The sequence below is a fragment of the Giraffa tippelskirchi genome, chromosome 2 (assembly GCF_054371585.1).
Source record: "Giraffa tippelskirchi isolate mGirTip1 chromosome 2, T2T-mGirTip1v1.2.pri, whole genome shotgun sequence".
Taxonomy (NCBI): Eukaryota; Metazoa; Chordata; class Mammalia; order Artiodactyla; family Giraffidae; genus Giraffa; species Giraffa tippelskirchi.
In genome coordinates, this window is record NC_137276.1 from 223,683,918 (window position 1) to 223,696,039 (window position 12,122).

The 12,122-nt window shown below is 38.8% G+C and overlaps 1 protein-coding gene across 1 annotated transcript; it reads right to left on the reverse strand.

The window, feature by feature from the left end:
* Nucleotides 1-1,264: 1,264 nt before the first annotated feature.
* Nucleotides 1,265-2,038, reverse strand: LOC145539644 (keratin-associated protein 24-1-like). The gene has a single exon (XM_081573665.1). The coding sequence runs from the start codon at nt 2,036-2,038 to the stop codon at nt 1,265-1,267; it is 774 nt and encodes a 257-aa protein (XP_081429791.1).
* Between the last annotated feature and the right edge of the window lie 10,084 nt (nt 2,039-12,122).

The following is a 12,122-nucleotide window of genomic DNA, read 5'->3' on the forward strand; positions in this document are numbered from 1 at the left end:
TGTACAAATTTCCCCATGTAACTATCAATCACAGACACTCTAAGAGAAATACCACTTAATATATTTAAAATAGAACAATATAAAACAAATAAAAGTCCTGGAAATTTGTAGTCCATCTTCTTTATATTTTTAGTTAGGCTAGAAAATAAATAGCAGGAAACTAGTGCTTCAAAAATACCATGCATATTTCCCAGAACACTGATAAAACCTTAGTGAATATGAAATAAAGCAAAATGAAAATCATTATTTCCTAATAGAAATTTGTTGCCTAACTATGTACCAGAACTGTTTTGGCAATCAGAAAGCAATAAATCAACAGGGGAGAATTTTAGCAGAATCATGAACATAGATTCATGAAGCATCTAAAGAATATTTTGTCATTTTTCCAACAAGCAATGTTTGTGTTTCTGCTACCTCTGAGGTTCTCTCCTAGCATTGAGAACAAAAGCTGACTGCGAGTCAATCCTATGTGTTCTGGCTTCTTTGGAAGGGAAGATTTGCTGAAGGTCTTCTGATTTTGAAGTCTTGCTGGACATTGCTGCTTGCACATTCTTATATTCAGGCAGTAGGAGGAAGGATGAAATAGCTCAACTCTGACTGTTTATAGTGATGTTGTTCAGTCGCTGAATCTTGTCTGATTCTTTTGCTGATTCTGTAGCCCACCAGACTCCTCTGTCCATGGGATTTTCCAGGCAGGAATACTGTAATGGGTTGCCATTTCCTTCTCCAGGGAATCTTCCCAACTCAGGGATCAAACTCACATCTCCTGCATTGGCAGGCGGGATCTTTAACACCGAGCCACTTGGGAAGCCCTAAGATGATGTTACCTTATAGCTTATTAGAAAGATGGTAGTTAGGCAAGCAGCAAAACTACTGATAGAAAAGCAAAATGATCTTGAAAGAAAGTGCTGGAATCACCAATCAGACCAAGGAGACTCCATCAGCAAAGGTCACAGATAGTCGCATTGGCAGACAGGTGACAGTGACAGCCCAAATAAGAAGCTGTACTGCCTTGTATTTCATATGGAATCTCTTCAGTGTGTCCATCACATTCAGTCTCAGGAACAATAATAGTACCTTCAGGATCAGCCTTCAACACAAAGGACATTAAGAGAGTGACAGAAAGAAAAGCTATCGGGTGATACTAGTTGTGGTGAAAAAGTCCTGGATTTATGTTTGAAGTTAATGGAACATGCTTCTTGAGACACATGAAGTAATTCAGCAGAATATTAGAGAGCGTGGCTTCTGCACCTTGGGACAATTTCTAGCAGCTATAAGTGCAATAAGTTGATCGGTAGCAATTCAGAGGTCTGTAACCACCATATAAATATCTCAGAGGAGGGAAGGAACTCGGTATGGAGCTCAGAGACCGGAAGGGTCTCGAAAAATAGCTCAATGGGGCACATCTCCTGTGCCAATCGTATGGACATTGGCAATTCCTTAGTAAATAGTTTTGGCGTTGGCAGCTGTTGGTGATATATCGTGATGGTGAGAAGCCACTGGGTATGAAGCCAAGATCTTGGTAGCTTCTGTACCCAAAACTGCCCAGTCTGTAGTGGCTTAGGGGCTGGAAACTCTTGGATAAGCAGTTAAGTTGCCCAAAGCATTTGAAGCCATCACCGAGGGTCTGGCAAGCTTTGGATGTACATTGGCTGGGGGGGCAGCCATCAGATACATACCCCTTGGTTTGAGGGCACGGATTGCAGCTGGGGCTGGGTCCAACGTTGGTCATTTCACAGGCACTGCAGATTTTGCCCCCTGTTGGAGAGTTGCAGGGCACAGAGGAGTTTGATCGGTCACAACTTGTGGTGCAGGTCTTGGGCTCAGAACTGGGAGATTCATAGCTTGGTGCTTCACCACAAGTTTCTTGGCAGTTATCCAGGAGCCAGAGATTCCCTTGGTAGCTACTGGGTAGGCTGAGCCCAAACATAGGGCTTACATCGCTGGAACAAAGAGCAACAGAAGCAGTCACTGGGAAATAACAGTGAGTTCTGTAGGATACGCCACTACAGTTCCCAGGATAGCCTACAAAAGCCATGGAGCCTGAGTGGATGTTCAGGGATGGCCGTAAAGATATGGCGAGACTGTGGCTTGATGCCCTTTTATATCTTCCCTGGTGATTGTCTGCATCCTCCCCAGGCTCTCTTCCTTCTCGCTTCCTGGGACAATAACACGGCAACATTTCATTAGTGCGCTGTTTAGCAACAGCTGCTGATGTCTTCACACTCATATTAAAGCAAGTTTATTTTGATTCTTCAAAGTATCTATAATCACCACGTTGACCATCACGCATCACTCATCATGCGCAGACCATAACTTCTGTGAATAGTGATTTCAGTGTTAATAAATAAGCTCTCATCTGTCAACTAGTGGTAAACAAGAGATCACGTGTTTATGGACTTTTGCAACATGGTTGTTAAGGGGTTAATGAGGATCCAAGTGAAACAAAGAACCTGGACTTTTCCATTCTTTTGGCTTTTGCAAAATACTGCCAGGACTTGATCCTATAACTCTAAAAAAAAGCTGAATGCTCTGATCGTCTCCACACTGTTGCTCAAAAGAGAGCATAAGGCATTGAACTATTAAGAGAAGGACTTTCTTCCCCTAAATAAGTGTTATATTCTTAACTATGCCAGACCATGTACTGGAGGCAACATTTCATCCATTTGGAAAATTCTGTCTGTAAGACTCACAGCAATCTCAGTGAGACTTAGTGACCTAACACAAGGCCAAAAATGAACTTGTTTCCAGGGGTCAATAGTTGCTAAGTAACCAGACTTCTGGAAGAACTCTTTCTTAAAGAGTTTCTATAATATATAATATCAAAGAATGCCAGTTTCTCAAAATTGTACCTGCCTAATTGACTAAAATGTATATCCCATTGTCTCTGTTGTAAAACCCCATTGCTGTCAGATGTATAATATTTCTTTACATTTCTGCCCAAGTAAGTTTTATTTATTCTTGATTTTCTTTTCTTTTCACATAGAGTTTATTCCTCTGTTGAAGAATCTAGTTATTTTTGGTCTATAACCACAAAAGGAAATGGCTATGCTTAATTTTTTTTGAATGACCTGTACAGTTCTTATAGGCACTGTACATATTAAATAAAACTTTTCACTTCTTATGGTGAAGGTTGAAGAAAAATTTTTGTAAGAGTTTAATTTAAAGTAAAGAACTGGCACTTTGTTCTTAAAAATACAAACTATAATTCACAGTTGCAGCCTCCACTGAATTGGAAACAGCAATGCATTTATTAACTGTAATAAGTTCAGACAAAAGACAAGACCAGCTTCTTCAGGTATGATAAGCTATAGGGTTAGTTTTTAAAAGACACTGTCCTCACAGTGGTTTAAAATCAGCTAGATTTTTCAAATGCACATCAACTTAAAGTTACAGATATTCTTCACATTTTTTAAAAAATCTGAGTATTCTCATAGTTCCTCTCAGCATTTATTCAATAAAGTGATGGATTTTATTCTATGTGTAACTCTTTATTAAACATATTTTACTGTTTGTAGTGTCTTTGGGGGAACGGGTCAGGATCAGGAAGCAAACAATTTTCAGCAAATTGTTCATCTATAGAATGTCCTGGAGTTTTGCACAGAAATTTTCAGTCCTGAGACAGGCAAATAGGAACTAAAATACACAAGGAGCTTTGATGGCCTCCATGTAAATGCTGGAGACAGTGTGGAGAAAAAGGAACCCTCTGCACTGTTGGTGGGAATGTAAATTAGTACAGTCACAGTGGAAAACAGTCTGGAGTTTCTGTGTAAAACTAAAAATAGAAATACCATATGATCTAGCAATATCATGCCTGGACATATATCTGAAGAACTATTTCAAAAAGATACATTCACCTCAATATTCATAGCAACAATATTGACAATAACTAAGACATGGAAGCAACCTAAATGTCCATTAAGGGATGCATGGATAAAGAAGATGTGGTATATGTTTACAATGGAATATTGCTCAGCCATAAAAAAGAATGAAAAAAACGTCATTTGTGGCAACATGGATGAATCTAGAGATTTTCAGAGAAAGACAAAGGTCATATGATATGGCTTATATGCGAATCTAAAAATGATACAAATGAACTTATTTACAAAACAGAAACAGACTCAGACGTAGAAAACAAATTTATGGTTACCAAAGGGAAAAGGCGGGGGAGGGATAAATTAGGAGTTTGGGATTAACATATACATACTACTATATACGGGTTTCCCTGGTGGCTCAGATGGTAAAGAATCTGCCTGCAATACAGGAGACCTGAGTTCAGTCTCTGGGTCAGGAAGATCCCCTGGAGAAGGGAATGGCTATCCACTTCGGTTCTCTTGTTTGGAGAATTCCATGGATAGAGGAGTCTTCTGGCAGGTTATAGTCCATGGGTTCCCAAAGAGTCAGACATGACTGGGTGATTAACAACAATAATCAACAAGGACATACCGTATAGCACAGGGAACTATACGCAACATTTTGTACCAACCTATATATAATGGAAAAGAATCTGAAAAGGAAAATGTGAAAAAATATAGGCTTGAAAAAAAGTACACACTACAATCGTTGGTGAACTTTCCACTAAATTACTTGTTCCAAGTAATATACAAGAGAGTTCAGAGGTTGGTGGAGGTTTATTTCTGCATCCCTCCATCATACCACTATTATCTTTAGTCTTTTTTTAGGCTTCCTTGAAACAAACTTGAGGGAAAATAAACAAATAAACAAACAAAACCCAGAATAACTCCATCTGCTGTAAAGCCCACATACTCCCTTTCCAATTTTGCATTAACTGGCAGAGTATTTTAAATTAATATCACACACTCTAGTGTGAGTCCAACAATTAAATAATGTAGAACATCATTTAGCATAATTAATGTTCACAGCATGAGGATTTATAACATATTTACATTTATTTTGGTACAATCATATTCTAAACAGTCAAATACTGAGGTTTGCAAAGGCAGTCAGCTCAACTTCTCTAATTGGCCTTTAGGTTTTATCTTCTTATCCACTCATTGCACTCATAGGCGACCATCACTTGCTATTCACCCACCACATTCTGTAAACACTACCTCTACAGAACTGTCTTCTGCTCTAGACTCCATTTTAGCAAGAAACCAAGCAGTGAGGCAGTGATCATTTTCAACAGTAAGTAAGGACCGTTGTTGTTTGGGTGACATTATCCTCTGAGGGCTTCCGTGGTAGCTCAGCTGGTAAAGAATCCACCTGCAATGCGGGAGACCTGGGTTCTATCCCTGTGTTGGGAAGATCCCCTGGAGAAGGGAACAACTACTCACTCCGCTGAAGACTTTGGAGAGCATATGCATTTCTCCATTTTCACTTAATTACTAAATAAACTTTCCTTCCATTATAATAATAATCCTGTTCTATTTGTAATGTTTTGTATATTACAATAGAGAATAATCCTGTCCTATATAATATAATCCTGTCCACCATATAATAATCCTGTCCCATTTATAATATTTTCTGCGTGTGGAAAACCGAATAGATCCCCCCTACCCCTGCCTCCCCACCCTGGGCCAATGCAGGAGACATATTCCCTAGGTCAGGAAGACCCCCTGGAGTAGGAAATGGCAACCCACTCCAGTATTCTTTCCTGGAAAATCCCATGGATAGAGGGGCCTGGCAGGCTACAGTTCATGGGATCTCAAGTCGGACATAACTGAGCACATACACGCACACACACACACACACACATCTTGCCACCCAAAGTCCACGTCCTAATCACCAGAACCTGTGAATGTTATGACAAAAGGTATTTTGAAGATGTGATTAACCTAAGTGTCTTGAAATGGATTATCTGGGTGAGCCTGAGATGATCACAGAAGTCCTTCTAAGAAGGAGGCAGTAGATGAGAAAGACAGAAGGTGACAGGAGAGTAGATGACAGAAGCAGAGGCTGGAGTGATGCTGCCATAAGTGAGGAATTGACAGCAAGCTTGAGAAGGCAAAAGAGTCAGGGAATGGATTCTTTTTCAGAGACTTTAGGAGGAATTGGTCCTGTTGATGCTTTGACTTTAGTTTGGTGAAACTGATTTTGGACTTCTGACCTCCAGAACTTTAAGAGAATATTATGTCAGTAAAATACAGGTACAATACACAGTCTTTATGTAGTGTGAAGAGTTTATGCTGTGTATCCATGGCAAGGTTAAGATGCAAAGAATGAACTTTCTACCACCAGATAATTCAGAGAAATCCCCATGCCTTCTGAAAAAGAATAAACATACTCCCTTTATCTAATGAGGCAGCAAAATTTTTTACAACTCATTAAAAAAGAGTAATGCAACTGTTTCTCAATTTTTTCAAAAGTTAGAAATCCTTTAGGGTAAACACAGAAGATCAAAGAAAGCTAAATTTTCCAGTAAATGGCCCTTAAAGAAAATAATGGAGGTCACCTTCAAGCCTTTTAGGTCATAATGAAATTTTATCTTCCTTTTTGCAAAATATGTATATAAGTGTGTCCTAATTTCACTTTCCAGAGCATTGTTAAATGATGCAACAATGATCTTGTGATCTGAAAAGCAAAATGTATGCAAATCTATACTTACATAGCAATTAAGCTATATATTTTGAGTCAAAATGATTCTTCAATTTAGCAGTGGTAAAATAAAATGGTGTAACCCAGCTACATTTACGTTGTTGGCTTCATAAATCATTAATGGTTTCCAAAAACTGAAGGGCCGATGTACAAAATAAAAAATTTAGGAGACAGATGTAAAGGAAGGTGGGCTTTCCCAGTGGCTCAATGGTAAAGAACCTGTCTGAAATGAAGGAGCCGCAGGAGACCCGGGTTCGATCTCTGTGTTGGGAAGATCCCCTGGAGAAGGAAATGGCAATCCACTCCAGTATTCTTGCCTGGAGAATCCCATGGACAAAAGAGTCTTGCGAGCTATAGTCCATAGGGTCACAAAGAGTCAGACACGACTGAAATGACTGAGCACACACACACGCACACATGCATAAAGTAAGATAAACTATTATTTTTTTCTAGCTTTCAAGGTCCTTGAAATATATTTAGCATATTGGACCTGGAAAAAGGGATAGAGGACAGACTATAACCAAGGGTCCAATGTGTGGTCCAGATAGTTATATTTTCTTTCCATTTTTTAATTGAGGTACAGTAGATTTACAATATTATGTTAGTTTCAGGTATATAGCAAAGTGATTCAGTTATACATACATATACATATGTATTATTTTTCAGATTCTTTTCCACTATAGGTTATTACAAGATATTGAATATAGTTCCTAGGCTATACAGTAAAACATTGTTGCTTATTCTATATATAGTAACGTGTGTTTGTTAATCCCATACTCCTAATTTATCTCTCCTCCCCACCTTTCCCCTTTGGTAACCATTTATTTTGTTTTCTATGTTTGTTTGTCTGCTTCTGCAAGTTCACGTTTATTATTTTTTAGATTCCACATATAAGTGATGTCATGTGACATTTGTCTTTCTCTGACTTACTTCACTTAGTATGATACTTTCTAGGTCCATCCTTGTTGCTGCAAATGGATATTTCATTCTCTTTATGACTAATATTCAACTGGACTTCCCAGGTGCCACAGTGGTTAAGAATCCACCTGCCAATGCAGGACACGTGGGCAGGAGACTTGGGTTTGACCCCTGAATAAGGATGGATTCATTACCTGGAGAAGGTAATGGCAACCCATTCCAGTATTCTTGACTGGAAAATATCATGGACAGAGGAGCCTGGCAGGCTACAGTTCATGGGGTCACAAAGAGGTGGACATGATTGAGCGCGCGCACACACACACACACACACACACATTATGCATTGACAGTTGACAAGAATTGGAGAGATGAGAACTAACAGGGAAAGAAGCAGTCGCTCACAGAGCCTCTGACCACAGTTAAGTGTTGGAAGAGTAGAGTGAAGTTTTATAGGTTGTGGGCTCACAGCTGGATGGTTGGTAGCTGGAAAGTTTGTCATATGTCTCTGGGGAGTTGTCCAGAAGCCAGGTTTTGTTTCGGCTGGGCAAGTCAAGAGCATCATCACAGTTTACACCAGTAAAGTAGAGAGTAGTGGATGAGGTGATATGAACATGGCAATACCTCCCAAGCAAACAGGAGCCATAGTTCCCAGAACAGCGATCATTGGATGACACAGTAGAATGCGAAGTAAAAATTTCAGATAAGCAGCAGAGGACAGCTTGTCTATGTTGATGTAAGTATATAAGACCAGACTGCTTATATACTTTGGTGGATATATATCATGATTCTTCTCTTCACCATATTTCAGATCAGTTTGCATAATAACATCTCATTAGTTCATTGACCTGACTATGGAAATAACTTCCCACCCATCCATAAAATAAGTCCAGTTTGCGTCTTCTAAATATCTGCTGTCCTAACCTCTCCCCTGTTTATCAGGCTTGAGAATGTATGATGTAATTATCTGTGTATTTTATCTGCTTTGCTTCTGTTCCTACCCTTTAATAATGCATGGTTAAATGGAGTCCATCTGAATAGATGTTTATTCTAGTCATTATCCACAAAGAACAACCTGGTTAGGAAGGCATAGTCTTCATCATTGATGAAGAGACTTAGTGTTACAATGCCTGATGTACTGAACTAGTTCCCAAATAGCAAATTTATTGGATTTGCCAGATGGAAAAACTCATACTTATTCTCTATTTCTTACTACTTATCTAGAATCTAATTGGGTAATGCTGTTCTTTGTATATTTGTCCTGACAGCCAATTTTATGCAAGAATCTTAGAGTGCATTTTAAAGAGCTCTACCCTGACCGTGTGATATTTTTCATTACTTTAAAGTTGGTTTTTAAAGACTTGAGGAGATGTATGTAATATTTCTACATGGTAACATTGATGATATACCTGCTTTAACTAGTAAAAAGGCATTCATTTCTATTGGTGGCATTCAACTAAAAGGATAAACATTAAAGGCCATCGGATTGTGCATCAGCATACCAGAATTGATGGATGTCTTCACCGGAGATAATTTACTAAGACACTTCAGTCTTCCTGCAATTAAAATGAGTAAGGATTAAGAAAATGTTTTACATCACAGGAAGAAAGATATCTGAAAAGTTCTTACTTAGACATCACAGAATAAGTGATCTTTGCACCTCGTTTTGGATTCTCCCCCCAAAATATGAGCTAATCTTTACAGACATCCATTTCCTGGAGTTAGTATTTTAACAGATCAGAAATGTGCCTTTTCAAGCTCTTTCACAGATGGTCAAAAATGATGCTGGGAATGAATAGAGAAGAGTGAAGTTTCCATGAAGTCACTTGGCACCTGAGCGTGCCACTGGTGATTCTTTTGGTGGACGTTTCCCCATGTGCAGCAGTCCCAGTTTCTTATATAACCTTTCAAGTAATAATGGGAGATCTTATACCCCCATGCAGGCATGCACAGAGAGAAGGAGGGAGGGAGGCAGGAGGGTGGGTAGTGCAAGAACACATGATTTTTTAAAATATTTTAATTTATTTTTTAACATCATAAAAAGCATGGCATTTTGTGCAGGTGGAATGTAAGGTTTCTCTTCTGAATTTTTTGTTTCAGGTAGTGGAAGAAAAAATAGTTGACATCACACACGGGGCATTTTCAAAGTCAATGCATTGCATTCCTTCTCAAAGAAAGCATCAGATCACATTGGTGTGAAGTATATTAATAGTAGAAAATAACAGAAGAGATTGGAATCATCAAAGGTTGAAAATTTGAGAATTTTCTCGACAATTTTCTCATTTCCTCCAAGAGTATTAAAACTGCCAGATAAATGAAATCTCTCAAACTCTTACATGTTCCAAAGAAGATTCATTCCCTTACCTTGATTAGCCTCAATTGAAATAATTTTTTGTGTGTGCCACACTGAGATTCCTCACGATCTAGGTCAAGATTCTCTCCACTTCTTTAGTTCTTTGTAAAGTTCAAAAATAAGTGATAACCAACTAGTCTATAAAATCTCTTCTTTTACATGTAGGCATGTTACATATGACTTTGAAAAAGAAAATAAAATATTTTGTTTTTGCCCACAGTGAAAATAGATCTGTTTTTTATAGAACTGCTAGTAAATGTATCTGATAACTGGAAAACCACAGAGGCTAGAGTTATCGAGCTAAATATAACATGGCCATTAATAATCAGTAGTTAAACTGAGAGTTAGAGGCAGAATACATAACTGAGAGAAATCTGGAATCATCAACTATTTGTCATATCTTTATGCCAAACACAGGAGAGGCCAAATACACATACCTAGCAAACATGTGTCCCAATTCGCTATTTTTAATTCCATCCGTAATTCTTCCCAATACAGAGACTTTGAGTTTATTATATCTCCATGTAGTTTCCTGCCTCAATAGCTCTAGATAAAAACAAAAGAAAACAAAAAAAAAACCCAAACTTTTGAAAAGTTGTATCTTTTTGTTAGAAATGGTTGCTTGAGAATATGATAAAATTAACACAAAATAAAGAACCTCTTGATGAGGGTAAAAGATGAGAGTGAAAAAGCTGGCTTAAAACTCAGTATTCAAAAATCTAAGATCATGGCATCTGGCCCCATCACTTCATAACTAATAGATAGGGAAAAAGTGAAAACAGTGGCAGAGTTTATCTTCTTGGGCTCCAAAATCACTGTGGACAGTGACTGCAGCCATGAAATTAAAAAAATGCATGCTCCTTGGAAAAACAGCTATGACAAACCTAGACAGCATATTAAAAAAGCAGAGGCATCACTTTGCTGACAAATGTCTGTCTAGTCAAAGCTATTGTTTTTCCAGTAGTCATGCACAGATGTGAGAGTTGGATCATAAAGAAGGCTAAGTGACAAAAAATTGATGTTTTTGAAATGTGGTGCTGGAGAAGACTCTTGAGACCCTTGAAATCATAGAAAAGGCAGCTCCTGGATTGACAACCATTTGTCCGCTAACTCAGACACTGACACCCAAAGGACTGGTAACTTGAAGATGGCAACTGAAGGTCATCTACAACATACTGGCTGGCAGAAACTGGAAACATGGGACTTGATAGAAAGATATTTCCTTGATGGGATCTGAACACATCAGAAAAATTCAGACAACACCCAAAAGGGATGCAGGCACTGTTCTCACAACTGGTTGGAAGGCAGTTCATGGTGTCACCACAAGGTTCATGGCAGTGGCCATGGAGTGTGTTGCTGCCCAGGCTCCTATTAGGATCAGTTCAGTTCAGTTCAGTCACTCAGTCATGTCCAACTCTTTGTGACCGCATGGACTGCAACATGCCAGGCCTCCCTGTCCATCACCAACTCCCAGAGTTTACTCAAACTCATGTCCATCAAGTCAGCGATGCCATCCAACCATCTCATCCTCTGTTGTCCCTTTCTCCTCCTGCCCTCAATCTTTCCCAACATCAGGGTCTTTTCCAGTGAATCAGTTCTTCGCATCAGGTGGCCAAATATTGGAGTTCAGCTTCAGTATCAGTCCTTCCAAAGAATATTCAGGACAGATTTCCTATAGCATGGATTGTTTGGATCTCCTTGCTGTCCAAGAGACTATCAAGAGTCTTCTCCAACACGACAGTTCAAAAGCATCAGTTCTTAAGCACTCAGCTTTCTTTATAGTCCAAGTCTCACATCCATACATGACTACTGGAAAAACCATAGCTTTGACTAGATGGAACTATGTCAACAGAGTAATGTCTCTGCTTTTTAATATGCTGTCTAGGTTGGTCATAGCTTTTCTTTCAGGGAGCAAACATCTTTTCATTTCATGGCTGCAGTCACCATCTGCAGTGATTTGGAGCCCAAGAAAATAAAGTTTCTCACTGTTTCCATTATTTCCCCATCTATTTGCCATGAAGTGATGGGACCAGATGCCATGATTTTAGATTTCTGAATGTTGAGCCTTAAGCCAACTTTTTCACTCTCCTCTTTCACTCTCATCAAGAGGCTCTTTAGTTCTTCACTTTCTTCCATAAGGGTGGTATCATATGCATATCTGAAATTACTGGTATTTCTCCCAGCAATCTTGATTTCAGCTTGTGCTTCATCTAGCCTGGCAACTCACATGATGTATTCTGCATATAAATTAAATAAGTAGGGTGACAATGTACAGCCTTGACATACTCCTTTTCTG

Coding starts and splice junctions, on each gene's coding strand:
- LOC145539644 (XM_081573665.1), bottom strand. CDS start 2,038: ATGGCTTTTGTAGGCTATCCTGGGAACTGTAGTGGCGTATCCTACAGA.